General features: G+C 42.9%; 1 protein-coding gene across 2 annotated transcripts in view; it reads right to left on the bottom strand.

The window, feature by feature from the left end:
* The window catches only part of steep1 (STING1 ER exit protein 1), a 38,799-nt gene extending 27,862 nt beyond the window's left edge, over positions 1-10,937 (bottom strand). Inside the window, exon 1 of one of the 2 annotated variants that reach the window (XM_048605116.1) lies at positions 10,808-10,937. In XM_048605116.1, the coding sequence (XP_048461073.1) occupies positions 10,808-10,835 (28 nt within the window). In that variant the 5' untranslated portion in view covers positions 10,836-10,937. Of the gene's footprint in view, positions 1-10,607 lie in introns of both variants that reach the window. The other variant, XM_048605115.1, reaches the window with a different exon arrangement.
* Between the last annotated feature and the right edge of the window lie 5,361 nt (positions 10,938-16,298).

The following is a 16,298-nucleotide window of genomic DNA, read 5'->3' as shown; positions in this document are numbered from 1 at the left end:
CACTCTCTCCGTGACTCCCTTGTCCACTCCACACTCCCCTCCAGCCCCACCACACCCGGCACTTTTCCCTGCAACCGCAGGAAGTGCTACACCTTCCCCTACACCTCCTCCCTCACCCCCATCCCAGGCCCCAAGAAGACTTTCTACATCAAGCAGATGTTCACCTGCACATCTGCTAATGTGGTATACTGTATCTGCTGTACCCGTTGTGGCCTCCTCTACATCGGGGAAACCAAGCGGAGGCTCGGGGACCGCTTTGCAGAACACCTACGCTCGGTTCGCAATAAACAACTGCACCTCCCAGTCGCGAACCATTTCAACTTCCCCTCCCATTCCTCAGACGACATGTCCATCCTGGGCCTCCTGCAGTGCCACAACGATGCCACCCGAAGGTTGCAGGAACAGCAATTCATATTCCGCTTGGGAACCCTGCAGCCCAATGGTATCAATGTGGATTTCACAAGCTTCAAAATCTCCCCTCCCCCTACCGCATCCCAAAACCAGCCCAGCTCGTCCCCGCCTCCCTAACCTGTTCTTCCTCCCACCTCAAGCCGCACCCCCATTTCCTACCTACTAACCTCATTCCGCCCCCTTGACCTGTCCGTCCTCCCTGGACTGACCTATGTCCTCCCTACCTCCCCCTACACTCACCTTTACTGGCTCCATCCCCACCTCTTTGACCTGTCTGTTTCCTCTCCACCTATATTCTCCTCTATCCATATTCTATCCGCCTCCCCCTCTCTCCCTGTTTATTTCAGAACCCCCTTCCCCTCCCCCATTTCTGAAGAAGGGTCTAGGCCCGAAATGTCAGCCTTCCTGCTCCTATGATGCTGCTTGGCCTGCTGTGTTCATCCAGCTCTACACCTTGTTATCTCAAGACCACAACTAACTTTGGTTTAATGTAATCAATATTACTTTTCATCCTCCTGATTGGAATTTTTACATGAAGTCTGGCTTTTTAATGAGATGTGTAGAAGGATCATAGGATCTTCCACCACTTACAGTTAGTAGCATGGAGGCTTCAGTGCCACCTCTGGAAATCATTCAAACAGAGGTAGTTAGTTGTAATGCTGCCCTTGACCTTCAAGATGGTGCTGGTCAGGGGTTTGGTATCATGCATATAATACACACAGTTGCTGTGAGTCCATGATGGAGGGAGCGAATATTTGTGGATGTGGCACTAATCAAATGAGCTTTGTCCTGGATGGTGTCAAGCTTCCAGTATTTTGTTGCACTCATTCAGACAACTGGGGAATGATCTAACTTATAGCTTGATGATGCGGGCTTTGAAGAGATAGAAGGCAAGTTATGTGCTGCAGGACTAATATGGTCAGTTTCTGGTCAAAAGGTGTTAGGAGTTGCAAAAGGTGCTCAATATTGTTCAATCATCAGTGAACAATCCCTGTCCTGACCTTGTTAGAGGAAAGGTCATTGTTGAAGCAGCTGAAGATGGCTGGTCCTGGAACACAGCCCTGCGGAACTTTTTGTAGGACTATCCTGGAGTTATTCCCAGTTCTCAAGGACCCCAGTTCACACAGGTTCCCTGATACCCCATACTGTCAACCAACAACCTACTATTGGAACCATATATTTGTATTCTGACATATGATTTCTGGTTTCCACACAGATGCATCTACACTAGTTGCCTCAACCATTCCCTGTGGTAGTGTGTTTCACCTTCTCACCACTTTCTGGGCAAATTATTTTCTTGCCTATTCTCTACCTTGGTTTCTCATTGACTGTCTTATGTTGATAGTCTCTAGTTACGCTTTTCCTCAAAGCAAAATGGAACCACTCTCTTAAAACTTTTCATAATTTTAGGCATTCCTCAGCCTTCTTTTTGCTACCAAGAGTAGAGACCCAGTCTATCAATTTTTTTCCTGATATGTACTCGCACACATTTTCGATTTCATCTTTGTAGATCTTCATTGAATCCTCTAGAGTGTCATCAAGTGTAAATGTGGGACCTAACCCCAGGGGCCTCAACATCTCCGTAGCCATGGTACAAAACAGGATGTTGTACCTATTAAGCTGACCCTCAACATGCAGGGGCCCTTCAGAACAGAGCTGCCTGGTGGATGGCTGCTAATGTCATTCCAGCCAACAAGGTAATGTGACCAGCCACCTGCTCCACTGCAGCTGCAAGTACAGGGATCATGCAGGAAAGTATGAAAGTGGAGAGGTGATGGCTTAGTGGTATATTCACTAGACTATTAATCCAGAGACCCAGGTAATGTTCTGGCAGCCTGCGTTCAAATCACACCATGGCTAAAGACGTGGAATTAAGAGTCTAATGATGACTATGAAACCATTGTCAATTGTTGGAAAAAATCCACCTGGTTCACTAATGTCCTTTAGGGAAGGAAACTGCTGTAATTACCTATCTAACCTACATGTGGCTCCAGATCCACAGTAATGTGATTGACTCTGAAATGCCCTCTGGGCAATTAGAGATGGTCTAGCTAACAATGCCCACATTCCATGAACAAATTAAAATAAGCACAGCAAAAATAGCACCTAAATATAGTTGAGGTACAAGATTGTTTTTAATCACTTGTGGTCCCTGCTCCCTCAACAGGCTTCCAGTGTGGGAACAGACCTTATTTGGTCAGATCCTCAGCTCTGTCAAGGCACCCAGTGAACTTGGCGACAAGTTACAGAATTGTGGTAAGGAAGAGGCGATGTCCACCTATATTAAGCTGAATCTTTACTGCACTCAATTGGAAAGGGTATCGGGGTGATCGATGATGCCCTCATGATATAGACAAGGGGCTCGGAGGCTACCAGACCCCCTTGCTGGGGCATGCTGCAAAGCTCCACCAGATCACATTGCATTGAAATTAATTGAAGATGCAATGGCAAATCATAAAGCAGCTGGAAAACTAAGATCCCCTCACAGTCATTCATTAAATTAAAACACTATTGAAGCTATAGCTGCTTTAGAAAAAGCTATAAGCTCTGCTTGTGGAATTTTCACAAAATTAGATGAAAACCTGCTGGACTGAAGAGATAACTAATGAGCTATAGACAGAATATTGATAATTTAGCTGTTGAACGTGGCATTTGCTTGATTTACTTTGTATCTTCAGTCAGTAATCAATATTTTCTCAGAGAGTAGAGTACTGAAAAGACAGACATGTGCTGAAGCTTCTTATCTTGTAATGATCAAGAAGAATGTAAGAATGCTACATTTCAAACTTTCACAACAATTCATACGACAGGAGAAAAGGAGTGTTGATGGTTGCCAACGATTTAATGAGGCATTGCCACGGAGAAAGTATTGGGGAACTATAGTCTCTCCGTGCTTGAGTAACTGAGAAGAAACCACAAGGCTTGAATGTATTGCTTTTGTTTGCAGAGAATCGGTACCAGATTATGAATGTGTCTTTGATTCTGCTTTCTCTCCAATGTTGAGCCCAGTGACCCTTCTTCAGAACTGAAACTGGAAATGAAGGAGGGTTACTGGATCCAAAATGTTGACTCTGCCTTTTCACCAGATGCTCCTAAACCTGCTAAGTTTCTCCAGCAATTTATGCTTTTATTTCAGATTTTCAGCATCTGCAGTTCCTTTTTTTTTAACATGAAGGTGCCTTGTTTTTAGCAAATGTAAATAAGCCATATTCTGAGCTCCACCGATTATCTTAAATTCATTGTTAGTATAGTTATTAGCACATTCTGGACTGTTGAGCAAGTGCAAAATCATTTAAAAATAGACATTTTGTTTTGGGCTTTGCAAGTGGTGGGGCAGCCCCTTTTGGCATGGCAATCTGAAGAGATCTCCCAGGCTCATGATCCTCAAGGTGAAGCCTGGCACAGTCTGGTGCCAGGGCTCGGTGCACACTGGAGGCTAGGTGCCAACTCTGAAGGGTCATCCCTTCACTCTGAGGCTATGCCCTGGAGTCCTAGCTTCTCCTTCAGTAGAAACATCTTCTTCATGTCTACTTTATCCAGGCCTCTCCGCATTCCTCCGCATTCAATCAGATCGCCCCTCATTATTCTAAACTCCATCAATTATAGACCCACAGTCCTCAACCACTCCTCATATGACAATAACTCCTTCTCTGGGATCATTCTTGTAAAATCTCTTGTGGACTCCTTCAAATGCCAGCGTATCCCTTCTTAGATATAGGGCTCAAAACTTATCACAATAATCCAAATATCCATTTTTACTGAATAAAAACAGGTGACCCTTCCGGAGAACCGTTCTGAGGAAGGGTCACCGGACCCGAAACGTTAACTCTGTTTTTTTCCCTTCACAGATGCTGCCAGACCTGCTGAGCTTTTCCAGCAACTTTGTTTTTGTATCCATTTTTACCGTCACTTTCAAGGAGCTATGGACTTGCACCCCAAGATCTCTCTGTATATCAATGCTCTTAAGGATCTTGGCATTTACAGTATACTTTCCATATGCATTTGACCTCCCAAAATTCATTATCTCAAATGGATTATACTCTATCTGCCATTTATCCATCCACCTTTTCAACTGATCTATATCCTGCTGTATACTTTGACAACTTTCCTCACTAGCCACAACCCCACCAATATTTGTGTCATCTGCAAACTTATTAATCAGACTACCTACATTTTCATCCAAATCATTTATACATATTACGAACCAGAGACAACCCAGCACGGACCCTTGCGGAACACCGCTGGTAACAGACCTCCAGTCAGAAAAACACTCTCCACTGTTACGCTGTCTTCTATGACCAAGCCAATTTTGTATTCAACTTACCACTCCATGTGACTTAACCTTTTTGACCAGTCTATCATGAGGGACCTTGTCAACTGCTTAAATATCAACTACAATTAAACTTCAAATTATCCTGGAAAGCCAAAGCATCTCAAAAGTTTGAACAGATGCAGAAGAGCCATGCAGGTGAGGTGAGGTGAGGACCCTGAGACAGGCAGTCAGTATCACCGAGAGGAGTGTGCAAGTGAGTACTTTGAAACAGGTGGTCAGCATTTCAAGAGGAGTGGGCAAGAGAAGGACCTGTGATAAGCAGTCAAAAACAGAACTGGACACTTCAGCTGCATCATTGGTGTGGATGGACAATCCAGAGAGGCTAACAGCAACTGGACACCATATCCAGATTCCTGGTGGAAACGGTTAAAGATGGCAAGCTGCACGATGTCTTCAGCACTCCTCCAGATGGAGTGCAGCGTAGATACCTGGTCACAAACAGACAGGTCAATCTGCTCAAGGATAGATTTCCTGCTTGTGTACTGCACATTCTGAGTCAGATGCATCAACATCAGGTATTCTTCTCTGACTACTGCCTTCTGCTGGCCTACTGTCACCAACCCGCTGGTCATCCTGTGAGATCCTGTGAGGACTCTGTGCCTTACTGCACACTACCCTTGAAGTGGCTGCGCAGGGTGGGTAGGCACTGTCACACATCTCCTGCTGGAATGTGCATTTGCAAAGAAAGTCTGGAGAAAGATGCAGTGTCTTTCTGTCAAGGTTCGCCTAGAGCAGCTCTGTGACACAGGAATCTGTGCTCTATGATCTGTTCCTCAGGATGAACACCGAGACAAACATAGACTGTGCATGGAGAACCATCGATTCTGTGCAAGACTCTCTTTGGTCTGTCCAAAACTTGTTGATCTTACAGAACAAGGAGTTTACCTTGACCGAGTGTTGCAGACTGGCACATTCCAAGGTGCAGTGGGGAAAGACCACCGTCTGAGGTTTTTCTGCTGAAGTTAAATGGGGATCAGTTCAGTTCTTGGACCTTCCAATGCCTCGAATATATGTAAATACACAGTCTTGCGCACGTAAGAAAAGCCTTTGGTTTGTTTGCTGGATAGTCAAACTCCAATGTTTGTTTAAAAATCAAAAGAACTGTAGATGCTATAAATCAGAAATTGCTGAAAAAGCTCAGCAGGTCTGGCAGCATCTGTGAAGAGAAATCAGAGTTAATGTTTGGGGTCCAGTGACCCTTCCTCAGGACTGATGGTTTTAAGGAAAATGTTGGTTTATGTGCAGAAGATAGGTTAGGGAGAGGGGGTCAGCAGTAAATGATAGTTGGGGTAGAGCCCAAAGAAAGAGAAGAGCAGTTGGATAGACAGAGGAGTTGATAACAATCTCAATAGGAGGGTGAATAGCTGTTACTGGGGAGTGTTAGTGACTAACAATAGGTAGTGTGTAATGGCAGACAATGTGATAGCAAGGCTGGTGTGTGGGTTTGGGGGCTAGGATATGGGAGAGTTCAGACTCTAAACTTATTGAGCTCGATATTGAGTCCAGAGGGCTGCAGAGTCCCCAAGCAAGAAATGAAGTGTCGTTCTTCCAGCTTGCACTGAGTTTTACTGGAGCATTGCAGCAAGCCTGAGACAGAGATATTGTCCAGGGAACAGGGTGGTGTGTTAGAATAGCAGGCAACTGGAACCTCAGGGTCATTTTTGCAGACAGAGCATAGCTATCCTGTGAAGCAGCACCTAGTCTACATTTTGTCTCCCCAGTGTAGAAGAGACCGTATTGTGAGCAGCGAATGCAGTAGACTAGATTGTAAGAAATGCAAGTAAAGTGTTGCTTCACCTGGAAGGTATGTTTGGGCCCTTAGATACTAAGGGGGGAGGAGGTAATTGGGCAGGTGTTACACCTGTGGCAGTTGCAGGGCAAGTTGCCGTGGGAGCGGGGGTGTTGGGAGTGAAGGAAGAGTGGACCAGGGTGTCCCAGAGGGAACAGTCCCTGCAGAAGGTGGAAAAGGGAGGAGTGGGGAATATGCATCTGGTGGTGGCATCTCACTGGAGGTGGTGGAAATGGCAGCTGATGATCTTTTGGATGTGAATGCTGGTGGGATGGTAGGTAAGGAAAAGAGGAACCCTATCGCTGTTGCGGGAGGGAAGGGACGGGGTGAGGGCGGAAGTGCAGGAGATGGGTCGGATCCAGTTGAGAGCCCTGTCAACAACGTTGCTAGGGAATCCTCGGGTGAGTAAGAAGGTGGACATCTCAGAGGCTCCCTTGTCGAAGTTGGCCTCATTGGAACATACGTGACAGAAATGAAGGAACCGGGAGAATGGAATGGAGTCTTTACAGGAAGCAGGGTGAGAGGATGTATAGTCCAGGTAGCTGTGGGTGTCAGTGGCTTTATAGCAAATATTAGTGGCCAATTTATCCCCAGAAATGGAAACACAGATATCGAGGAAGGGAAGGAAAGAGTCAGAGACGGACCAGGTGAAAATGAGGGCGTAGTGGAAATTGGAAGCAAAATTGATAAACTTTTCCGATTTCAAACATGAGAGGGAAGCAGCGCCCATGATATCACTGATATATCGGAGAAAGAGTTGTGGGTGGGGGGCCAGAATAGGAACAAGGAATGTTCCGTGCACCCCACGAAGAGACAGGCACAACTAGGGCCCACGTGCATACCCATGGCCACCCCTCTGACCTGAAGAAAGTGAGAGGAGTTAAAAGAGAAGTTGTTCAGGATGAAGATGAGCTCAGCCAAGCGGAGGAGGGTGGTGGTGGGTGGGGATGGTTCAGGCCTTTGCTCCAGGAAGAAGCGGAGAGCCCCGAGACCCTCCAGGTGGGGGATGGACATGTAAAGGGTTTGCACATCCATGGTAAAGAGACAGCAGCTGGAGCCTGCGAACTGGAAATTCCAAAACTGGCATAAAGCATCAGAGGAATTGTGGATAATAACTGGGCAGAAACTGAACCAAGGGACAAAAGACCAAGTCAAGGTAGGAAGATATGAATTCTGTGGGGCAGAAGCAGGCTGAAACAATGGGCTGCACAGGCAGTTCTGTTTGTGGATTTTCAGAAGGAGGTAGAAGCGAGCTGTGTGGGACTGGGGGACTATCCCCTTGGAGGCAGTAGGGGGGAGATCACCAGATGAAATGAGGTCAGTAACCATAGTTGATATAATGGCCTGATGTTCTATCGTGGGGTTATGGTCTGGGAGAGATAGGAAAGATGGTGCTCAGCCTCTGCAATGTAGAGGTCATTAGGCCAGGCTACAACAGCACCACTCTTATCAGCAGGTTTAATAAGAAAGTTAGGGTTGGAACTAAGTGCACGGAGTGCAGTCAGTTTGGAGGCAGAAAAATTGAGGCAGTCAATGTCACGTTGACAATTCTCAAAAAACAGATCGACCGCATGTAAAAGGCTAGAGGAAGGGGTCCAGGTGGAGGGAGAGTATTGCAGCTGGGTGAAGGGGTCTGTGGGACTGGGAGAGACTCTGGTGATGGAGAGAATGATGGTGCAACTTCTTCAACAAAATCAAATGATGGTGTTACAGGACAGCAAGTAGGTAATTCATTGGTATTTCTTGCTTGTTTCTTTGATTGGATATTTATCCAAAATGCTAAGTACACCTTAAAAAACATAGATAACTAATATTTTAGAACTCTGAAACTAAATTATCTGCTTGGTAGAGTTAAGGAGTTCTGGTTGTTTGCCTTATTTTTCCAGTTTATTAAGTAAGAGTAAGTGTTAAATAAAAGCAACAAAAATAAAGTTGCTGGAAAAGCTCAGCAGGTCTGTCAGCATCCGTGAAGGTAAAAACAGAGTTAACGTTTCAGGTCTGGTGACCCTTCCTCAACGGACCTGAAACGTTAACTCTGTTTTTTCCTTCACAAATGCCACCAGATCTGCTGAGGTTTTCCAGCAACTTTGTTTTTGTTCCTGATTTACACCATCCGCAGTTCTTTTGGTTTTCATTAAATAAAAGCAAGGTCAGAGCATTATAAGAAGAGGTGAAAAGGAGATTGCAAAGTATGCTGCCTGGATTGGATGGTCTGAGCTATGAAAAAAGATTGGATAAGCTGGGGTTGTTTCTCTTGTAGCAGCAGACTTTGAGAGAGGACCTGATAGAGATGTAAAGATTACGTAGGACATAGGTAGGATAGATAGGAAGGCATTTTTTTTCCCCACTTTAAATGGCTGGGGCATAGATTTAAAGTAAGAGCTAGAAGACTAAGAGGGGAGTCAAAGAGAATCTTTTTCCTACTGTGGACGACAGGAGTCTGAAATTCACTGTCTGGAAAGGTGAGCGAGTCAGAAACATCTAACATTTAAGCAGTATTTAGATATTCACTTGAATTGCCATAGACAGCGAGGCAATTGACCAAGGGCTAGAAAATAGGATTGGTGTAGTCAGATCTTTGTTGATCAGCATGAACACAGTGGAGTGAATGGCCTCCTTCTTTGCTGCAAACATCTCAAAGTCTAGATTAAGCAAGTTGTTTCATTCTACTATGTAATCAGGACAAGACTGCTTTTTTCACTAACAGGATGTCGCAGTCAGTATAAAATTCCATTCTTTCTACCAATTAGTCCCTCTCACTCACTCTCTGTCTCCCCACAACACTGTACCTTTTCCTTTTATTGATTTATTTTTGAAACTGGCCATCAAATCTGCTTCTACCATCCTCTCAGGCAGTGCAATGCAGATCATAATAACTCACTGCATTAAACACCTCTCCTCCACTCTGGTTCTTCTCCAATGATGCTAAACCTGTTTTCTCTGGTTACTAACTTTTCTACCATGGAAAGATTATCCCCTTATTTATTCTTATTAAACTGGATTGTAAATTGAAACAGACATGAGTGGGGTTAGCAATGGCTGTGGATTTAATGTGGAACACTTAGTGAAATCGACTTTTTAACACATTGGAGAAAGTAAAATCAAGGTTACCTTTTTTATGACTGCTTTTTTCCAATTCCTTTAAACAACTGCCAAGAGCTGAATAAACTACTTGCAGCATACAGGTGCATCTTGTATCTCATTGAAGTATCAGACTAGGTTCTGATGAACCCTCCTGTGGCACAGACAGATTGTCACTACCCCTGGACCAGGAGCTCTGGGTTCAAGTCCCACCTGCTTCAGAGGTGTGCAATAACATCTCTGAGCAGGCTGATTAGGAAAAACAGGTCAGAAGATCCTGGGCCCTCTTATGGCACAGAGGTAGCGGCCCTGCCCTGAATGAAGGAAGCCTGGGTTTAAGGTCCACCCACTCCAGAGGTGTGAAAGAACATCTCCGATTGATTAGAAAAATAGTCCAGAGTACATTCTATCTTCCAGTCCCAACCTTCCACCTAAAGAGATATGTTCTGCCACTAAACCTGAAAGATTGACACACCTAAAGAAGTCTCCTCATTTTCTTGTGTTGGTTTGGATACAAGTCTTCTCTCTAAAATGTTAGCTTGATTTCCACCCTCAGGTCCTGATAGGCCTATTGTGTTTCCAAATTTATGCTATATTAATTTCAGACTCCCTGCAGCCAGCTTTCCTCTCACAGCGCTGACATTATGTCAGACCTGCCACTGTCACTCACACCAAGTTTGTTGTATCTCATCTTCAATTTATAAATATCATCCCATTATACTTCAGGGCTCTGCTTTCAGTTTCTCACTTCAATAATAATAATAATTTTGGTTCACTTATAACAAGAATTATAATGAAAACTCAAACATAACATTTTGTAAATTTCATCCGTAGTATTATTTTTAAAAAACTAAGAAGAGAAAAAAGAACGTTACACTCGCACTAACTGTTTCAATAAAATCCCCTGCCTCACAAGTCCTGCCAGGGGACATCCTCACCCTGAAGAACTCAGTACTCAAGCCCGAGGCTTCAGGGCCTGTCGAGTTTGCTTACCGAGGACCAGCACCATCTGTCCGCACAGACAGTAATAAACATGCAGAGGTTTCTCGCCATCGTCATATTCCTCGCGGTCCCGAGTGTCGGAACACACCACACTGCGAGACACCACTTTCGGCATCTTGGTTCACTCTTGATTCAAAGGAAGGAACAAAAAACGACCTCCCCACCCCACTCTGGAGATAGAGCCTATTCACCTGCTGCCATGTTGGAAACCCGATGCATTGTGGGATCGCAGATAGCCCTCAAGACTTCGTCCTATCGATTGTGTGGCTGAATGGAAGTGCTCGCTGGTCTGGAGTCATTCTTTCTCTCCTTCAGTCATGGTTTCTCGCAAAACAGAAAGAAGGATCACGGGCAATAAAAGAACACAAAATGTAAACATTGCTAAAGGAGGCAAAAAGGGTGAAGGTTTTCATCTTGCACTTAACAGAAAAAGGACTCAAGAACAGACTTGAAAAAAGGCACAACGTCATGATTGGCCTAATCAATCAGCATTTTCTCTTGCTGAATCATTTTTTTTCCCTTTTACAATATTTAACTCATGACCACTACCATCTAGAAGGCGAAAGGGTGGGCAAAAATTGCTGGCCCAGCCAGTGACACCCACATCACATGAATGGATAATGAAAATAGAAGGGCAGCAGATGCATCGCAACAGCCACCCTGCCAAGTTGCCCTCCAAGCCATTCACCATCCTGACATGGAAATATGTCACTTTTCGTTCAGTGTCACTGGGTCAAAATCCTGGAATTCTGTCCTGAACAGCATTATGGGTCTGCCTGCACCAAAGAACTGCAGCAGTTCAAGAAAGAAGCTCTGGCTTCTGCTGTCAACTAGGAATGGACCACAAGACCACTGGTGTGGCCAGTGAAGCATTCATTACATGAATGTGTTTTTTTAAAATCCATTAGAGAGTTATAACATTTCACTGACAGGTTTCTGAGTAACACCCAGATAATTGGTCTTCGTGCAAGAATCAGATTACCTAATTTTTCAAATTCATTTATAGGATGTGGGTGTCACTGGCCAGGCCAGCATTTATTGCCCATCTAAAATTTCCCAGAGGGCAGTTAAAGAGTCAACCATATTGCTGTGGGTCTGGGGTCACATGTAGGCCAGACCAAGCAAGGATGGCAGTTTCCTTCCTTAAAGGGGAGGCAATGGCCTAGTGGTATTATTGCTGGAATGATGACCCAGATAATGTTCCAGAGACTCCAGTTCAAATCGCACCATGGCAGATGGTGGAATTTGAATTCAATAAAATATCCAGAATTAAGAATCTAATGATGACCATGAATCCATTGTCAATTGTTGCAAAAACCCATCTGGCTCACTAATGTTCTCTTGGGAAGGAAACTGCCACCTTTACCTGATCTGGCCTACATGTGGATCCAGACCCACAGCAATGTGGTTGAGTCTTAACTGCCCTCTGGGCAATTAAGGATGGGCAATAAATGCTGCCTAGCCAGTGACACCCTCATCTTGTGAATGAATAAAGAAATAAAAGTACAGTAGCAAACCAGATTTTCCCCCATCAACCAATTTATAGTCATGATTAGACTCTTAATTTCAGATTTTTATTGAATCCAAATTCTGCCATCTGCCATGACAGGACTTGAATCTGGGTCCTCAGAGCATTACCTGAGTTTCTGGATTAATCATCCAGTGATAATACCACTAGGCAATCACTTCCCCTTGAATTCACTCCCTGAAACCTATGTCTGACATTGCTGATGAGTCTGCCTTCTAATTTGTATCATAACCATTTGACAGAGAATGCCCAATGAAGTAACGTAAAAAGATCAAGTCACCTACATAATATACATGACCTAAGAATCCGTCATGTTGAAACAGGTTATAAAGTGTGAAAGAATATGTATTTGTCTCAGTCCTACGGTCTCAGTCTTATTCAATATTATTGTCACATCATTGCTTCCCTGAGCTTTCTTCCAAAGTGCTGAATATCTTTCCCTTTTGCATCTCTTCTTCAGTTAGATCATGACTCTGCCTCACTATCTCCATATCCTTAATAATATTAGTTTCCAAAAATCTATCGATTTATTTCTTGAACATGATCAATGATTGAGCTTCCACAGCCGTCTGGGGTAGAGAATTCCAAAGATTCACCACTCTCTGAGTGAAGAGATTCCTCTTCATCATATTTTGAAATGGCTACTACTTATTGTGAAATAATGTTACCTTGGCATAAACTTACCAGGGAAAACAGCCAACCCAGCCTTGTAAGAATTTTCTGTATAAAAACCAAAGGAACTGCAGATGCTGTAAATCAGAAACAAAAACAGAAATTGCTGCAAAAGCTCAGCAGGTCTGGTAGCATGTGTGAAGAGAAATCAGAGTTAATGTTTCGGTTCCAGTGACCCTTCCTCAGAACTTTCTATGTTTCAATGTGATTACCTTTCATTCTTCAAAACTATATTCTTCAATATAGGCCCAGTTTTCTCACTCTCTCCTCATGAGATAATCCTGTCATCTCAGCAATTAGTCTGGTGAACTTTTGTAGAACTCCCTCTCTGGCAAGTAAAGCCTTCCTTAGATAAGGAGACTAAAACTGTACACAATGTTCCAAGTATGGCCTCATTAAGGCACTACACAATTGCAGCGAGACATCCATACTCAAATCCCCTTGCAATGAAAGCAAACATGCCATTCATTATTGCTTGTTGCATCTGAATGCCAGGTATCGGTGATTCACGAACAAAGATACCCAACATTTGGACTCCAACATTTTTCAATCTCCTACACTTTAAGAAATATTCTGTCTTTTTGGTTTATTCTTTGCCAAAGAGGATAACCCTACTATGAACTTTATTCTTCATCAGAGTTTGAAATAAGTTAACAGCTCACAAGAAATCATCAAAAAACTAATTTTAGCTGTTTCAACAGTTTCCTTCAAGAATAGTACCACAATACAATATTTCCCAGTATGGCAGAAATTGACAACATAATCTACAGGCAGTCCATAGACATCTGGTATGGTAAGTATGGGAAAAACACTTCAGACCATTGGGATTCACAATGCACTTTTCAGTTTCAAGTATATACCTGAAGAAGGATAAAGAGGGTATCACATTATCTGATCTGGGAGTGCTTGATGCATCTTGAGCTAATACCTAAATTGAAATGTATTCAATTCTAGAGAACTAGCGCGTTTTTGTAATAAGCAGAAAAAAATTCTACAGATTCCTTAAAAATGATCTTAAATAATATTGCAAATATCACTCAATTTGACATTTATCATTTCTAGATTTTTTAATAAATTCATAACACAAAAATAATTCAGCTCCTCAAATAAATGTAAAATGTCACAATGATCTGGCAGGGTTTTGTTTTCATATAAAAATATTAATAAAAGTCAGCAATAAATTAATTGTACTTATACTGAAATAACCTCAAGACATCTGAAGAGCTTCACCACACAAACAATGAGAGATGAGTGTAGTGATTGCTGTTCTTTGCACAAAGTAATAGCTTTGAGCCCATTTGCTACAGAAATCCTAATCTGAACTTTGGTTACCTCTAGACTTAACTATTGCCATGCTCTGCTGGCTGGTCTTTCACCTTCTGTAAAGTTTAGGCTCTGCTGCTTGCAACATGCATGAAATGCTTGTTGCAAAGAGGCAGGCAGTTTTTAACCCCTGATTCAATCCAGGTTGAGTTCAGATAAAAACCAAAAGAGCTGCAGATGCTGTGAATCAGGAACAAAAACAAAGTTGCTGGAAAAGCTCAGCAGGTCTGGCAGCATCTATGAAGGTAAAAACAGAGTTAACGTTTCAGGTCTGGTGACTTTTCCTCAGAACTGGAGGAACCAGTTCTGAGTAGGACCCTTCTGAGGAAGGGTTACTGAATCCGAAAGGTTAACTCTGTATTTTCCTTCACAGATGCTGCCAGACCTGCTGAGCTTTTCCAGCAACTTTGTCTTTGTTCCTGAGACCAGATAACTTAGCATGAGCCAATCATTGTACTTGAGGGGTACCTGGGTGTTTGACTCTTACCATCCCTCAAACTGCTGTCAGACTTGATGATGCCTCACACATTTGGCAGAGGTTTGAAGTCAGTAATGTTCACTAAAACACAAGGACTATTTACTATCTTCAAGTTCCATGACACAATGTTCTTCATCAGGATTTTCGTCCAGCTCACACATAGTCAACAATGTGATCTGACATTGCTGTCTGATAATAATTCTAGGGCTGAAGAAATTTTATTCTGTGTAATCTCCCAGCAATCGTGTATGCTGGAATTTATTGGAAAACCACTTAGAATGTGTCTCAGAAAGCATAAGCTGCTAATAGATTTTTGAAGGAAAACAAAGCATTGACAGATATGGAGAGGGCATTTGTATCCTGATTTGATACCCAATTTGTCCTTTGAAGCTCATTTCTTTCATAGCCATTCAGGGTTTTAGTCCCTATTTGCTATAGTCAGAACATGCTGCAGGATGTTTTGCTGCCTTTTTATTACATTGTGCATTTTAATACAAAATTTCTGTAATCACGTGGCAAGCCTGCACATCCATTCCTTGCTGTACAATAAGAAGTTTTGTCTAATTTCACCTCACCATTTGAATAAAATAGTAGAGAGATGTAACTTGGAGGCAGATGTTGGAGGGCAAATCAACATATGGTATGTGGGAGACTTTCAAGTGTAAAAGTTGCTGGTAACTCATGTTCCTGTAAGGATGAAGGATAAGTATGGTAAGTTTAGGGAACCCTGGATAATGAGAGATATTGTGAGCCTAATTAAGAAGAAAAAGGAAGCATTTATCAAGGCTAGGAGGCTCGGAACACACGAAGCAAGGGTGGAATACAAAGAAAGTCAAAAGAAACTTAAGCAAGGAGTCAGGAGGGCTAAAAGAGGTCATGAAAAGTCATTAGTCAACAGGATTAAGGAAAATCCCGAGGCTTTTTATACATATATAAAGAGTAAGAGGGTAGCCAGGCAGAGGGTTGGCTCACTCAAGGACAGGGAAGGGAATTTATATGTGGAGCCAGAGGAAATGGGTGAGGTATTAAATGAGTACTTTGCATCAGTATTCACCATAGGGAAGGACTTGGTGGATGATGAGTCTGGGAAAGGGTGTGTAGATAATTTGGGTCATGTTGAGATCAAAAAGGAGGAAAAGGGAATTTACATATTTCTGCAGATCCATTAAAGAAAGATGCATCCGATATCCCTCCATTTCAGATCACAATGATCTTTATATCAGTTAAGTTCCAACTCAGGTCACACTGCATCTAGGATTGAATCCTTAGTTTGTACTTTGACTTTCAGTCACATTTTCTACTTTTCATGATTAGAATCACAGGATCATTGAATCTTACAGTAGAGGCAGATGCAATTCAACCCATTGAATGATCCATTCAATAACACCCACTCCCTGTAAACACCTTGTCAACTACATATTAAAAATCCTTGTGACATTACCATTCTGAAGAAGTGTCATGTTGTACTTGGAACACTAACTCTGGTTTTCTCTCTACAGATGCTGCCTGACCTGTTGAGTTTCTCCTGCTCTTTCAATTTTTATATCACATTTCCAGCATCCTCAATATTCTGCTTTTGTCTGGGAGAAAGGTTAACCATCCGTATTGTCACACAATATTCCACCCTGTCTGTAGAAAAGTTATCCTTTCCATACTACTCACACAACATGAAATTTTGTTT

Source organism: Rhincodon typus, chromosome 14 (genome assembly GCF_021869965.1).
Source record: "Rhincodon typus isolate 14 chromosome 14, sRhiTyp1.1, whole genome shotgun sequence".
Lineage (NCBI taxonomy): Eukaryota > Metazoa > Chordata > Chondrichthyes > Orectolobiformes > Rhincodontidae > Rhincodon > Rhincodon typus.
This window is presented reverse-complemented; position numbering and strand designations above follow the sequence as displayed.